Genomic DNA, 15866 nt, shown 5'->3' with positions numbered 1-15866 from the left:
GTAACCAGGTTTCTACAGGGCTGGTCTAGGTTAATGGAGTCTTCTTCGTAGGTGACCAGGTCTCTACAGGGCTGGTCTAGGTTAATGGAGTCTTCTTCGTAGGTGACCAGGTCTCTACAGGGCTGGTCTAGGTTAATGGAGTCTTCTTCGTAAGTGACCAGGTCTCTGTAGGGCTGGTCTAGGTTAATGGAGTCTTCTTCGTAAGTGACCAGGTCTCTACAGGGCTGGTCTAGATTAATGGAGTCTTCTTCATAGGTGACCAGGTCTCTGCAGAACTGGTCTAGGTTAATGGATTGAGTCTTGATTCAGTCAGATACAAGCACTGTGTGGGATGCAGATTTGGGCAAAATTATTTTTCAGTTCAGTCAATTTAAGGAAGTAAACTGAAATTCAAGTTTGTTTACTTTATGAATTGATTGAAATGAAAATGTAATTGATCCAACCCTGCTGGAATGATGGTCCCCTTATGAAGAACCCTGGGCATTAAACCTGAATATTCTGCCATACTGTATGCGGGATTATAATGACTGATTATTGACAGGAACTATAACAATCTGCCAGAGGTGAGGAGGAAACAGGAGGAAGAGAAGAGGAGGGAGGACTTCCTGACTAACAGGCTGAGAGCAGATCTCTTCAAAAAGGTCAGATCGTCTGGAAATACGGAATGTCTCTCTCTCTCTGTTAATTGATTGGATGCTGCAGTAACTGTTTACTATTGTTGGTTATGCTGGTGAATGTATAGTAATACTTAAACAGTAGGGATTATAGGGATATAGTAGGGATTATAGTGAGATAGTAGGGATTATAGTGAAACAGTAGGGATTATAGTGATACAGTAGGGATTATAGTGATATAGTAGGGATTATAGTGAAACAGTAGGGATTATAGTGATACAGTAGGGATTATAGTGATACAGTAGGGATTATAGTGATACAGTAGGGATTATAGTGATACTGTAGGGATTATAGTGATATAGTAGGGATTATAGTGAAACAGTAGGGATTATAGTGATACAGTAGGGATTATAGTGATACAGTAGGGATTATAGTGATACTGTAGGGATTATAGTGATATAGTAGGGATTATTGTGATACAGTAGGGATTATAGGGTTATAGTAGGGATTATAGTGATACAGTAGGGATTATAGTGATATAGTAGGGATTATAGTGATATAGTAGTAATTATAGTGATACAGTAGGGATTATAGTGATACAGTAGGGATTATAGTGATACAGTAGGGAGTATAGTGATATAGTAGGGATTATAGTAATATATCATAGGGATTATAGTGATATAGTAGGGATTAAAGTGATACAGTAGGGATTATAGTGATACAGTATGGATTATAGTGATACAGTAGGGTTTATAGTGATACAGTATGGATTATAGTGATTCATTAGGGATTATAGTGATTACAGTAGGGATTATAGTTATATAGTAGGGTTTATAGGTATATAGTAGGGATTATAGTGATGTAGTAGGGATTGTAGTGTTATAGTGGGGATTATAGTGATACAGTAGGGATTATAGTGATACAGTAGGGATTATAGTGATACAGTAGGGATTATAGTGATACAGTAGGGATTATAGTGATATAGTAGGGATTATAGTGATACAGTAGGGATTATAGTGATACAGTAGGGATTAAAGTGATACAGTAGGGAGTATAGTGATACAGTAGGAATTATAGTGATACGGTAGGGATTATAGTGATGCGGTAGGGATTATAGTGATACGGTAGGGATTATAGTGATACGGTAGGGATTATAGTGATACGGTAGGGATTATAGTGATATAGTAGGGATTATAGTGATATCGTAGGGATTATAGTGATACAGTAGGGATTATAGTGATACAGCAGGGATTATAGTGATACAGTAGGGATTATAGTGATATAGTAGGGATTATAGAGATACAGTAGGGATTATAGTGATACAGTAGGGATTATAGTGATACAGTAGGGAGTATAGTGATATAGTAGGGATTATAGTGATACGGTAGGGATTATAGTGATACGGTAGGGATTATAGTGATACAGTATGGATTATAGTGATACAGTAGGGATTATAGTGATACAGTAGGGATTATAGTGATACAGTAGGAATTATAGTGATACGGTAGGGATTATAGTGATACAGTAGGGATTATAGTGATACAGTAGGGATTATAGTGATACAGTAGGGATTATAGTGATACAGTAGGGAGTATAGTGATACAGTAGGAATTATAGTTATACGGTAGGGATTATAGTGATACAGTAGGAATTATAGTGATACGGTAGGGATTATAGTGATACGGTAGGGATTATAGTGATACGGTAGGGATTATAGTGATATAGTAGGGATTATAGTGATATCGTAGGGATTATAGTGATACAGTAGGGATTATAGTGATACAGCAGGGATTATAGTGATACAGTAGGGATTATAGTGATATAGTAGGGATTATAGAGATACAGTAGGGATTATAGTGATACAGTAGGGATTATAGTGATACAGTAGGGAGTATAGTGATATAGTAGGGATTATAGTGATACGGTAGGGATTATAGTGATACGGTAGGGATTATAGTGATACAGTATGGATTACAGTGATACAGTAGGGATTATAGTGATACAGTAGGGATTATAGTGATTACAGTAGGGATTATAGTTATATAGTAGGGTTTATAGTGATATAGTAGTGATGATAGTGATATAGTAGGGATTATAGTGATATAGTAGGGATTATAGTGATACAGTAGGGATTATAGTGATACAGTATGGATTACAGTGATACAGTAGGGATTCTAGTGATACATTGGGGATTATAGTGATACAGTAGGGATTATAGTGATACAGTAGGGATTATAGTGATACAGTAGGGATTATAGTGATATAGTAGAGATTATAGTAATATATGATAGGGATTATAGTGATATAGTAGGGATTAAAGTGATACAGTAGGGAGTATAGTGATACAGTATGGATTATAGTGATACAGTAGGGATTATAGTGATACAGTATGGATTATAGTGATACAGTAGGGATTATAGTGATACAGTAGGGATTATAGTGATACAGTATGGATTATAGTGATACAGTATGGATTATAGTGATACAGTAGGGATTATAGTGATACAGTATGGATTATAGTGATACAGTAGGGATTATAGTGATACAGTAGGGATTATAGTGATTACAGTAGGGGTTATAGTTATATAGTAGGTATTATAGTGATACAGTAGGGATTATAGTGATACAGTATGGATTATAGTGATACAGTATGGATTATAGTGATACAGTAGGGATTATAGTGATACAGTATGGATTATAGTGATACAGTAGGGATTATTGTGATACAGTATGGATTATAGTTATATACTAGTGATTTGTTAAACAGAACTGCCACAGAAATCGGAATACTAAATAGTATATATGTTGTCACTGAACTGCGTTAACAGCCCATTAATGAGTCTATGAGGCATAAAAACATTGAACTGAACTAACAGCCCATTAATGAGTCTATGAGCCATAAAAACAATGAACTGAACTAACAGCCCATTAATGAGTCTATGAGCCATAAAAACAATGAACTGAACTAACAGCCCATTAATGAGTCTATGAGCCATAAAAACATTAAACTGAACTAACAGCCCATTAATGAGTCTATGAGCCATAAAAACAATGAACTGAACTAACAGCCCATTAATGAGTCTATGAGCCATAAAAACAATGAACTGAACTAACAGCCCATTAATGAGTCTATGAGCCATTAAAACAATGAACTGAACTAACAGCCCATTAATGAGTCTATGAGCCATAAAAACAATGAACTGAACTAACAGCCCATTAATGAGTCTATGAGCCATAAAAACAATGAACTGAACTAACAGCCCATTAATGAGTCTATGAGCCATTAAAACAATGAACTGAACTAACAGCCCATTAATGAGTCTATGAGCCATAAAAACAATGAACTGAACTAACAGCCCATTAATGAGTCTATGAGCCATAAAAACAATGAACTGAACTAACAGCCCATTAATGAGTCTATGAGCCATAAAAACAATGAACTGAACTAACAGCCCATTAATGAGTCTATGAGCCATAAAAACAATGAACTGAACTAACAGCCCATTAATGAGTCTATGAGCCATAAAAACAATGAACTGAACTAACAGCCCATTAATGAGTCTATGAGCCATTAAAACAATGAACTGAACTAACAGCCCATTAATGAGTCTATGAGCCATAAAAACAATGAACTGAACTAACAGCCCATTAATGAGTCTATGAGCCATAAAAACAATGAACTGAACTAACAGCCCATTAATGAGTCTATGAGCCATAAAAACAATGAACTGAACTAACAGCCCATTAATGAGTCTATGAGCCATTAAAACAATGAACTGAACTAACAGCCCATTAATGAGTCTATGAGCCATAAAAACAATGAACTGAACTAACAGCCCATTAATGAGTCTATGAGCCATAAAAACAATGAACTAGTTTAACACCCACCTACACCTCTGTCCTACACGCTCCATTACCTTCTAAAAGGCCACAGCATTTCCATTAATGTCTTACAGTAAAGACCTGAAGCTGTAATATAGATATGTCCTCTACAGCTAAATTACTGTCAGAAGGTAATGGCCTCGCGTTGCCGGGAGCGATGCAAAGGTGGATTGACATTTCTGTATTTTCGTTTTGGGTTCAAGCTCACTGTGATTAAAACCAGAACTGTAAGCATGGGGAAGAGGAGGCTAACATTTCATGTGTATTTTTTTTATTTTTAAGATTCGTTGTCAGGTAGTAATAGGTATGATTAGGCCTGGGAAGCCTATGACTGGTTAGGATTAGGCCTGGGAAGCCTATGACTGGTTAGGATTAGGCCTGGGAAGCCTATGACTGGTTAGGATTAGGCCTGGGAAGCCTATGACTGGTTAGGATTAGGCCTGGGAAGCCTATGACTGGTTAGGATTAGGCCTGGGAAGCCTATGACTGGTTAGGATTAGGCCTGGGAAGCCTATGACTGGTTAGGATTAGGCCTGGGAAGCCTATGACTGGTTAGGATTAGGCCTGGGAAGCCTATGACTGGTTAGGATTAGGCCTGGGAAGCATATGACTGGTTAGGATTAGGCCTGGGAAGCCTATGACTGGTTAGGATTAGGCCTGGGAAGCATAGAAATGGTTAGGATTAGGCCTGGGAAGCCTATGACTGGTTAGGATTAGGCCTGGGAAGCCTATGACTGGTTAGGATTAGGCCTGGGAAGCCTATGACTGGTTAGGATTAGGCCTGGGAAGCCTATGACTGGTTAGGATTAGGCCTGGGAAGCCTATGACTGGTTAGGATTAGGCCTGGGAAGCCTATGACTGGTTAGGATTAGGCCTGGGAAGCATAGAACTGGTTAGGATTAGGCCTGGGAAGCCTATGACTGGTTAGGATTAGGCCTGGGAAGCCTATGACCGGTTAGGATTAGGCCTGGGAAGCCTATGACTGGTTAGGATTAGGCCTGGGAAGCCTATGACTGGTTAGGATTAGGCCTGGGAAGCCTATGACTGGTTAGGATTAGGCCTGGGAAGCCTATGACTGGTTAGGATTAGGCCTGGGAAGCATAGAACTGGTTAGGATTAGGCCTGGGAAGCCTATGACTGGTTAGGATTAGGCCTGGGAAGCCTAGAACTGGTTAGGATTAGGCCTGGGAAGCCTATGACTGGTTAGGATTAGGCCTGGGAAGCCTATGACTGGTTAGGATTAGGCCTGGGAAGCCTATGACTGGTTAGGATTAGGCCTGGGAAGCCTATGACTGGTTAGGATTAGGCCTGGGAAGCCTATGACTGGTTAGGATTAGGCCTGGGAAGCCTATGACTGGTTAGGATTAGGCCTGGGAAGCCTATGACTGGTTAGGATTAGGCCTGGGAAGCCTATGACTGGTTAGGATTAGGCCTGGGAAGCATATGACTGGTTAGGATTAGGCCTGGGAAGCCTATGACTGGTTAGGATTAGGCCTGGGAAGCATAGAAATGGTTAGGATTAGGCCTGGGAAGCCTATGACTGGTTAGGATTAGGCCTGGGAAGCCTATGACTGGTTAGGATTAGGCCTGGGAAGCCTATGACTGGTTAGGATTAGGCCTGGGAAGCCTATGACTGGTTAGGATTAGGCCTGGGAAGCCTATGACTGGTTAGGATTAGGCCTGGGAAGCCTATGACTGGTTAGGATTAGGCCTGGGAAGCCTATGACTGGTTAGGATTAGGCCTGGGAAGCATAGAACTGGTTAGGATTAGGCCTGGGAAGCCTATGACTGGTTAGGATTAGGCCTGGGAAGCCTATGACTGGTTAGGATTAGGCCTGGGAAGCCTATGACTGGTTAGGATTAGGCCTGGGAAGCCTATGACTTGTTAGGATTAGGCCTGGGAAGCCTATGACTGGTTAGGATTAGGCCTGGGAAGCATAGAACTGGTTAGGATTAGGCCTGGGAAGCCTATGACTGGTTAGGATTAGGCCTGGGAAGCCTAGAACTGGTTAGGATTAGGCCTGGGAAGCCTATGACTGGTTAGGATTAGGCCTGGGAAGCCTATGACTGGTTAGGATTAGGCCTGGGAAGCCTATGACTGGTTAGGATTAGGCCTGGGAAGCCTATGACTGGTTAGGATTAGGCCTGGGAAGCATATGACTGGTTAGGATTAGGCCTGGGAAGCCTATGACTGGTTAGGATTAGGCCTGGGAAGCATAGAACTGGTTAGGATTAGGCCTGGGAAGCCTATGACTGGTTAGGATTAGGCCTGGGAAGCCTATGACTGGTTAGGATTAGGCCTGGGAAGCCTATGACTGGTTAGGATTAGGCCTGGGAAGCATAGAACTGGTTAGGATTAGGCCTGGGAAGCCTATGACTGGTTAGGATTAGGCCTGGGAAGCCTAGAACTGGTTAGGATTAGGCCTGGGAAGCCTATGACTGGTTAGGATTAGGCCTGGGAAGCATAGAACTGGTTAGGATTAGGCCTGGGAAGCCTATGACTGGTTAGGATTAGGCCTGGGAAGCATAGAACTGGTTAGGATTAGGCCTGGGAAGCATAGAACTGGTTAGGATTAGGCCTGGGAAGCCTATGACTGGTTAGGATTAGGCCTGGGAAGCATAGAACTGGTTAGGATTAGGCCTGGGAAGCATAAAACGGGTTAGGATTAGGCCTGGGAAGCCTATGACTGGTTAGGATTAGGCCTGGGAAGCATAGAACTGGTTAGGATTAGGCCTGGGAAGCCTATGACTGGTTAGGATTAGCCCTGAGAAGCATAGAACTGGTTAGGATTAGGCCTGAGAAGCATAGAACTGGTTAGGATTAGGCCTGGGAAGCCTATGACTGGTTAGGATTAGGCCTGGGAAGCATAGAACTGGTTAGGATTAGGCCTGGGAAGCCAATGACTGGTTAGGATTAGGCCTGGGAAGCCTATACCTGGTTAGGATTAGGCCTGGGAAGCCTATAACTGGAACCCTTTCATCAGAGGTGATTAATGCTCAGGTTTACATCGATTCTTCCCTGACTAGTAAACAGATGATGTATTTCCTTTTGTCAAGGGACATATTCATGTAATTGGTTATTGTAGGACTAGAGATGCAGATATTTAAACTGAACAAAATGACCACCATCGCTTGTCCCTCGGTCTCGTGTCCTTCTGTAAACCAACTGAAAACACTGCTTGTCCCTCGGTCTCGTGTCCTTCTGTTAACCAACTGAAAACACTGCTTGTCCCCAGTTGAGCACAACGCCACGTGCTGCCTGCTGTGACCACCAGAGGGCCCTGTTCACATATATTTACATTTCAACCACTCCTTTTATCACAAGACCAGGAAATCAAATGACATGCGGCGTGATTATTATTTTTTGAACACACACATCAATGCTGACATTAAAGTCACAAATCCAATGAGTCTGAAGCTGAAAATCTCTAACACATTGTTGTATTGTTTTTACTGTTGTCTACTGGTGAGAGAGAGAGAGGAGCAACTTCTAGCTTGTTGTGGATCCTCTCGCAAAGATCCACTGAAGCGTGAAATGTTTCCATCTCTATGTTTTGTTGCTGTTGTTGCTGTTCATTAGGCTGTTATGCATAGGGTTATTCATGATATTTCCCTTTAGAAAATGCAATGTCTCTGGGTGCCACTGGGTCCTCCTCTCCTCTCTCCTCTCTGTCTGGTTATGTCTGTCAATGAACAGACTCATTGTTCTCTCTCGGTGTATGAGCCCAGTGTCCACAGGCAAACAAAAAGGCCTTGAAAGAGAGAGAGAGAAAGAGAGAGAGGTACACAGTCGCAATCACACCGCAAAGCCATCGTACAGCTGATGGCTGGCAGACAGACAGACAGACAGGCAAACAGACAGAGCCCACAGGCAGGCAGACAGAGCCCACAGACAGACAGACAGACAGACAGAGCCCACAGACAGACAGACCGACCGACCCACCCACCCACTCACCCACCCACCAACCGACCGACCGACCCACCCACCCACCCACCCATGCTACTCTGCTGCAGCCTGAGAAAGCACAGGGCTTTCTCCACACTCCTTGATGTGACAGAAAGCACAGGGCTTTCTCCACACTCCTTGATGTGACAGAAAGCACAGGGCTTTCTCCACACTCCTTGATGTGACAGAAAGCACAGGGCTTTCTCCACACTCCTTGATGTGACAGAAAGCACAGGGCTTTCTCCACACTCCTTGATGTGACCATTATTACAACGTAAGAGAACATAAAATGTTAATATATATATATAATTCCACATAATGTGAGGTTCAGGAATTTGCACAATGAATTTGACTGTATATTTTATGGAGACCAAAGTATGGAAAATTAATCATTTTCTCTTGTATCATGTTTATATTCGAATCCAAGATGGCGTAGCAGTCAGATGTCCTTTGTCCTCGTCTTGTCCCGTGTATATATATTTTATATATTTTTCTTCGCATATCTTTTTATATATATATTCTTTTCTTCTTAAAAACTCAACTTCAAAACACTCTCCTGCAACCCACCTCACCAAATGTGGTGCGGATCTGTTTTTTTTTCTTCCTCAAAAGTATTATTCACCTCGTATCCGAAATCTACAACAGAAGCTAACAAGCTAACCAGAAGTTAGCCAGCTCACAAGCTAACATTAGTAGCTAACGTTAATAGTTCAGCTAACCACAGCTAGCGCTCATCAGCTATCCTTTAGCTCGGAAAACTATTGCCAGTTTTGTACAACGCGACTCAGACCAGAGCATACCAGACCTATTTTCTCTCCATATCCCTGGATTTTTACCTCAAGCTCTGGACATTTACACCTGGATCTTGCAGCTAACTAGCTGCTATCCGAGTGACTATTGGCTAACATCAATTCCGGAGCACACCAATTATCCCGGAGCTAGCCAGCTGAAGAGTTCCATCAGCCACTCCTGGGCTACAATCACCTATCCGGACCCGTTTTACTGCCGATGCGGAGCCCCACCGCCCCACCGGGCCTTCACGACTGGGATACCGACGTTATCTGCCCGAGGGAGTATTTCAACTGGCCCCTCCATCGCGACGTAACCTGAACGTCCATATACTAACTGCGGCCCGCTAATCGTTAGCTGTCTTGAGCATATCGGCTGCTATCTGAACAGGTCTATCGAACAATCTTCTTAGGCCACTATAACTATTTTGACAATTGGATTGGTCCCCTCTACCACACGGAACCCCACTAATCTACCGACGGAATTGCACGGCGTGGCTAAAAACAGACCTCCATCTTCTGCTAGCTTGCTACCCATGACTAGCTGTCTGAATCACGAAGCTAGCACCAGTTAGCAAACACAATTCTACAACTCACAACCTCTCTTTCGCCACCGCCATCCGGCTTGGATTCTCTGTCGACACGACCACGTCTGGTCTGCAGACAAATACCCCATCCGCTGTGCCCTCAACCGGCCTCCGTCTGAGCAGACCCCCTCCGTCTGAGCAGACCACCCCCCCGGGCTACTAACTTTAAACGCCGCGGGCTAGCTTAGTGGAGGCCTCACTGCTCCATCTACGGCTGCCCCCTGGACACTATGATCACTCGGCTACATAGCTGATGCCTGCTTGACTGTCCATTAATTCACGGTACTCCATTCCGTTTATTTGTGTTTTATCTGTCGGCTCTGTGCTTTAACTCAGGATCTGTGTGTAGTTAATCCGACCCTGTCTGCCTGGTCGTCGCTATTTTTACCTGCTGTTGCTGTTAACTGACTAGCTGCTGTTATCTCACCTGTTGTTTTAGCTAGCTCTCCCAATCAAGACCTGCAATCACTTTATGCCTTATTGTATGTCTCTCTCAAATATCAATATGTCTTGCATACTGTTGTTCAGGCTAGTTATCATTGTTTTGGTTTGCAATGGACCCCGTAGTTCCACTCTCCGTACCTCTGATACCTCCTTTGTCCCACCCCCCACACATGCAGTGACCTCACGCATTGAGACCAGCATGTCCAGAGATACAACCTCTCTTATCATCACCCAGTGCCTGGGCTTACCTCCGCTGTACCCGTGCCCCACCATACCCTGGTCTGCACATTATGCCCAGAATCTATTCTACCACGCCCATAAATCTGCTCCTTTTATTCCTTGTCCCCAACGCTCTAGGCGACCAGTTTTGATAGCCTTTAGCCGCACCCTCATCCTACTACTCCTCTGTTCCTCGGGTGATGTGGAGGTAAACCCAGGCCCTGCATGTCCCCAGTCACCCTCATTTGTTGACTTCTGTGATCGAAAAAGCCTTGGCCTTATGCATGTCAACATCAGAAGCCTCCTCCCTAAGTTTGCCTTACTCACCGCTTTAGCACACTCTGCCAACCCTGATGTCCTTGCCGTTTCCGAATCCTGGCTTAGGAAGGCCACCAAAAATTCTGAGATTTCCATACCCAACTATAACACTTTCCGTCAAGATAGAACTGCCAAAGGGGGAGGAGTTGCAATCTACTGCAGAGATAGCCTGCAAAGTTCTGTCATACTTTCCAGGTCTATGCCCAAACAGTTCGAACTTCTAATTTTAAAAATTAATCTCTCCAGAACTCTCTCACTGTTGCCGCCTGCTACCGACCCCCCTCAGCTCCCAGCTGTGCCCTGGACACCATCTGTGAATTGATCGCTCCCCATCTAGCTTCAGAGTTTGTTCTGTTAGGTGACCTAAACTGGGATATGCTTAACACCCCGGCAGTCCTACAATCTAAGCTTGATGCCCTCAATCTCACTCAAATCATCAAGGAACCCACCAGGTACAACCCTAAATCCGTAAACATGGGCACCCTAATAGACATTATCCTGACCAACTTGCCCTCCAAATACACCTCTGCTGTCTTCAATCAAGATCTCAGCGATCACTGCCTCATTGCCTGTATCCGCCACGGGTCCGCGGCCAAACGACCACCCCTCATCACTGTCAAACGCTCCCTAAAACACTTCTGCGAGCAGGCCTTTCTAATCGACCTGGCCCGGGTACCCTGGAAGGATATTGACCTCATCCCGTCAGTTGAGGATGCCTGGTCATTCTTTAAAAGTTACTTCCTCACCATATTAGACAAGCATGCTCTGTTCAAAAAATGCAGAACCAAGAACAGATATAGCCCTTGGTTCACTCCAGACCTGACTGCCCTCGACCAGCACAAAAGCATCCTGTGGCGAACTGCAATAGCATCGAAGAGCCCCCGCGATATGCAACTGTTCAGGGAAGTCAGGAACCAATACACGCAGTCAGTCAGGAAAGCAAAGGCCAGCTTTTTCAAGCAGAAATTTGCATCCTGTAGCTCTAACTCCAAAAAGTTCTGGGATACTGTAAAGTCCATGGAAAACAAGAGCACCTCCTCCCAGCTGCCCACTTCACTGAGGCTAGGTAACACGGTCACCACTGATAAATCCGTGATAATCGAAAACTTCAAAAAACATTTCTCAATGGCTGGCCATGCCTTCCTCCTGGCGACTCCAACCTTGGCCAACAGCCCCGCCCCCCCCGCTGCTACTCGCCCAAGTCTCCCCAGCTTCTCCTTTACCCATATCCAGATAGCAGATGTTCTGAAAGAGCTGGAAAACCTGGACCCATACAAATCAGCTGGGCTTGACAATCTGGACCCCCTATTTCTGAAACTGTCCGCCGCCATTGTCGCACCCCCTATTACCAGCCTGTTCAACCTCTCCTTCGTATCATCTGAGATCCCCAAGGATTGGAAAGCTGCCGCGGTCATCCCCCTCTTCAAAGGGGGAGACACCCTGGACCCAAACTGTTACAGACCTATATCCATCCTGCCCTGCCTATCTAAGGTCTTCGAAAGCCAAGTCAACAAACAGATCACTGACCATCTCGAATCCCACCGTACCTTCTCCGCTGTGCAATCCGGTTTCCGAGCCGGTCACGGGTGCACCTCAGCCACGCTCAAGGTACTAAACGATGTCATAACCGCCATCGATAAAAGACATTACTGTGCAGCCGTCTTCATCGACCTGGCCAAGGCTTTCGACTCTGTCAATCACCATATTCTTATCGGCAGACTCAGTAGCCTCGGTTTTTCTAATGACTGCCTTGCCTGGTTCACCAACTACTTTGCAGACAGAGTTCAGTGTGTCAAATCGGAGGGCATGTTTTCCGGTCCTCTGGCAGTCTCTATGGGGGTACCACAGGGTTCAATTCTCGGGCCGACTCTTTTCTCTGTATACGTCAATGATGTTGCTCTTGCTGCGGGCGATTCCCTGATCCACCTCTACGCAGACGACACCATTCTGTATACTTCCGGCCCTTCCTTGGACACTGTGCTATCTAACCTCCAAACGAGCTTCAATGCCATACAACACTCCTTCCGTGGCCTCCAACTGCTCTTAAACGCTAGTAAAATCAAATGCATGCTTTTCAACCGTTCGCTGCCTGCACCCGCACGCCCGACTAGCATCACCACCCTGGACGGTTCCGACCTAGAATATGTGGACATCTATAAGTACCTAGGTGTCTGGCTAGACTGCAAACTCTCCTTCCAGACTCATATCAAACATCTCCAATCCAAAATCAAATCTAGAGTCGGCTTTCTATTCCGCAACAAAGCCTCCTTCACTCACGCCGCCAAACTTACCCTAGTAAAACTGACTATCCTACCGATCCTCGACTTCGGCAATGTCATCTACAAAATAGCTTCCAATACTCTACTCAGCAAACTGGATGCAGTTTATCACAGTGCCATCCGTTTTGTTACTAAAGCACCTTATACGACCCACCACTGCGACCTGTATGCCCTAGTCGGCTGGCCCTCGCTACATGTTCGTCGTCAGACCCACTGGCTCCAGGTCATCTACAAGGCTATGCTAGGTAAAGTGCCGCCTTATCTCAGTTCACTGGTCACGATGGCTACACCCACCCGTAGCACGCGCTCCAGCAGGTGTATCTCACTGATCATCCCTAAAGCCAAAACCTCATTTGGACGCCTTTCCTTCCAGTTCTCTGCTGCCTGCGACTGGAACGAATTGCAAAAATCTCTGAAGTTGGAGACTTTTATCTCCCTCAACAACTTTAAAAATCTGCTATCCGAGCAGCTAACCGATCGCTGCAGCTGTACATAGTCCATCTGTAAACTACCCACCCAATTTACCTACCTCACCCCCCATACTGCTTTTATTTATTTACTTTTCTGCTCTTTTGCACACCAGTATCTCTTCTTGCACATGATCATCTGATGATTTATCACTCCAGTGTTAATCTGCTAAATTGTAATTACTCGATTTATTGCCTACCTCATGCCTTTTGCACACATTGTATATAGATTCTCTTTTTTTTCTACCATGTTATTGACTTGTTTATTGTTTACTCCATGTGTAACTCTGTGTTGTTTTCTGTTCACACTGCTATGCTTTATCTTGGCCAGGTCGCAGTTGCAAATGAGAACTTGTTCTCAACTAGCCTACCTGGTTAAATAAAGGTGAAAAAAAAAAAAAAAAAAAAAAACCAGGGACCCAGGCCATAGCCTCAGTCTCCTCTGCTTCAATAGATACTGGACTAGACAACCTGAATGTGGTACCAAAAAACAGGCCGTTGACTGTGGACATGGCTGCCTGGATGTCTGGATGGGTACAAGGCTATCGATTCCCATCTGAAGCAGAGAGATAGTGGGGAGTTGACTTCTCTTGACTTTAGTTTTTAGTCTTTGTTGGGTTCTGGAGGGTTCTGGAGGGAGTCTGGAGGGTTTCTGGAGGGTTCTGGAGGGTTCTGGAGGGTTCTGGAGGGTTCTGGAGGGAGTCTATGGGGTTTCACAGGGGAATATGACCGTGATATATAGCATAGCCCACAGTAATAGATGCTCAATGTGTGATGTGCGCTCTCTCTTTCCTCTTTACAGAAACTGTTAGAACAGATCCTTCAAAGGGTTAGTCGCTGAGTGAAGTCAAGGATGAATGGTCCGAGCGTACGTGATCCCCCTCCTCCTCCTTCCAGCATACTGCCTTACTTTGAGAGACCCAACAACCATCGAGACGGACTGGCGATGATCATAAAGACAGTATCATTACACATTATAATGCTTTGAGAGACCCAACAACCATCAAGACGGACTGGCGATGATCATAACGACAGTATTAATACACATTATAATGCTTTGAGAGACCCAACAACCATCAAGACGGACTGACGATTATCATAAAGACAGTATTAATACACATTATAATGCTTTGAGAGACCCAACAACCATCAAGACGGACTGGCGATTATCACGACGGTATTAATACACATTATAATTAAGCAGCATCATTTTTATAAAATTATAAACAAATGTTAAAAAATTGTAGTAAAAATGGGTGTCATTAGAAATGAAACCAAACGATGTTATAATGATAATTATGTAATGTATAATTATGTAATGTATAATTATAATAATGTATACTTATGTAATGTATAATTATAATAATGTATACTTATGTAATGTATAATTATAATAATGTATAATTATGTAATGTATAATTATGTAATGTATAATTATAATAATATAATGTCCTTCTAACGTTTAATTCATATATTTTCATTATCATATTACTGTTGTTATGATCAAAACCTGTTTGATTTACAGGAGCACACTGGTCTTCCTGTTTCACTGCTCTAAGCCAATCGTATCGAACTACTGAAAGCTCCGCTGAATGTCAGCCTGCTTCACCAGAAGCTTTCTGAGGGTCTGGAAAAAAAAGGTGTAGAATACCAGTTTTAGTTGTGAGATTACATTGTAATGAACGCGGCTGTTCTATGTTATCTATGCATAGTGGGCTTTGTACTGCATTGAAGCCTTCCATTAAAACACTGTATCGTTGGCTCCACTAAATGCTGCTCTTCTATGTTATCTATGTTATCCTGCTTGTTTATATTATTCAACTTGATTTAGCAGATTAAGTTAGTAAGAACAAATTCTTATTTACAACTTCGGCCAATGTGGTCTAGGGTGGGTTCTGTGGTCTAGGGTGGTACATGGGGTCTAGGGTGGGTTCTGTGGTCTAGGGTGGGTTCTGTGGTCTAGGGTGGGTTCTGTGGTCTAGGGTGGTACATGGGGTCTAGGGTGGTAGATGTGGTCTAGGGTGGGTTCTGTGGTCTAGGGTGGGTTCTGTGGTCTAGGGTGGTACATGGGGTCTAGGGTGGGTTCTGTGGTCTAGGATGGTACATGAGGTCTAGGGTGGGTTCTGTGGTCTAGGGTGGTAGATGTGGTCTAGGGTGGTTTCTGTGGTCGAGGGTGGTCTAGTGGTCTAGGGTGGTTTCTGTGGTCTAGGGTGGTCTAGTGGTCTAGGGTGGTCTAGTGGTCTAGGGTGGTCTAGTGGTCTAGGGTGGTTTCTGTGGTCTAGGGTGGTCTAGTGGTCTAGGGTGGTCTAGTGGTCTAGGGTG

The 15866-nt window shown here is 43.9% G+C and overlaps 1 protein-coding gene across 1 annotated transcript in view; it reads left to right on the top strand.

Moving 5' to 3' along the window:
- The window catches only part of LOC129842535 (uncharacterized), a 91074-nt gene extending 75759 nt beyond the window's left edge, over positions 1-15315 (top strand). Inside the window, exons 17-18 of the mRNA XM_055911113.1 lie at positions 542-641; positions 14347-15315. Of these exons, the coding sequence (XP_055767088.1) occupies positions 542-641; positions 14347-14385 (139 nt within the window). The 3' untranslated portion in view covers positions 14386-15315. The remainder of the gene's footprint in view (positions 1-541; positions 642-14346) is intronic.
- Positions 15316-15866: the final 551 nt, after the last annotated feature.

The sequence above is a fragment of the Salvelinus fontinalis genome, unplaced genomic scaffold, assembly GCF_029448725.1.
Source record: "Salvelinus fontinalis isolate EN_2023a unplaced genomic scaffold, ASM2944872v1 scaffold_0048, whole genome shotgun sequence".
NCBI classification, from domain to species: Eukaryota; Metazoa; Chordata; class Actinopteri; order Salmoniformes; family Salmonidae; genus Salvelinus; species Salvelinus fontinalis.
Note: the sequence above shows the minus strand (reverse complement) of the source record. Positions and strands in the feature narration are given on the sequence as shown.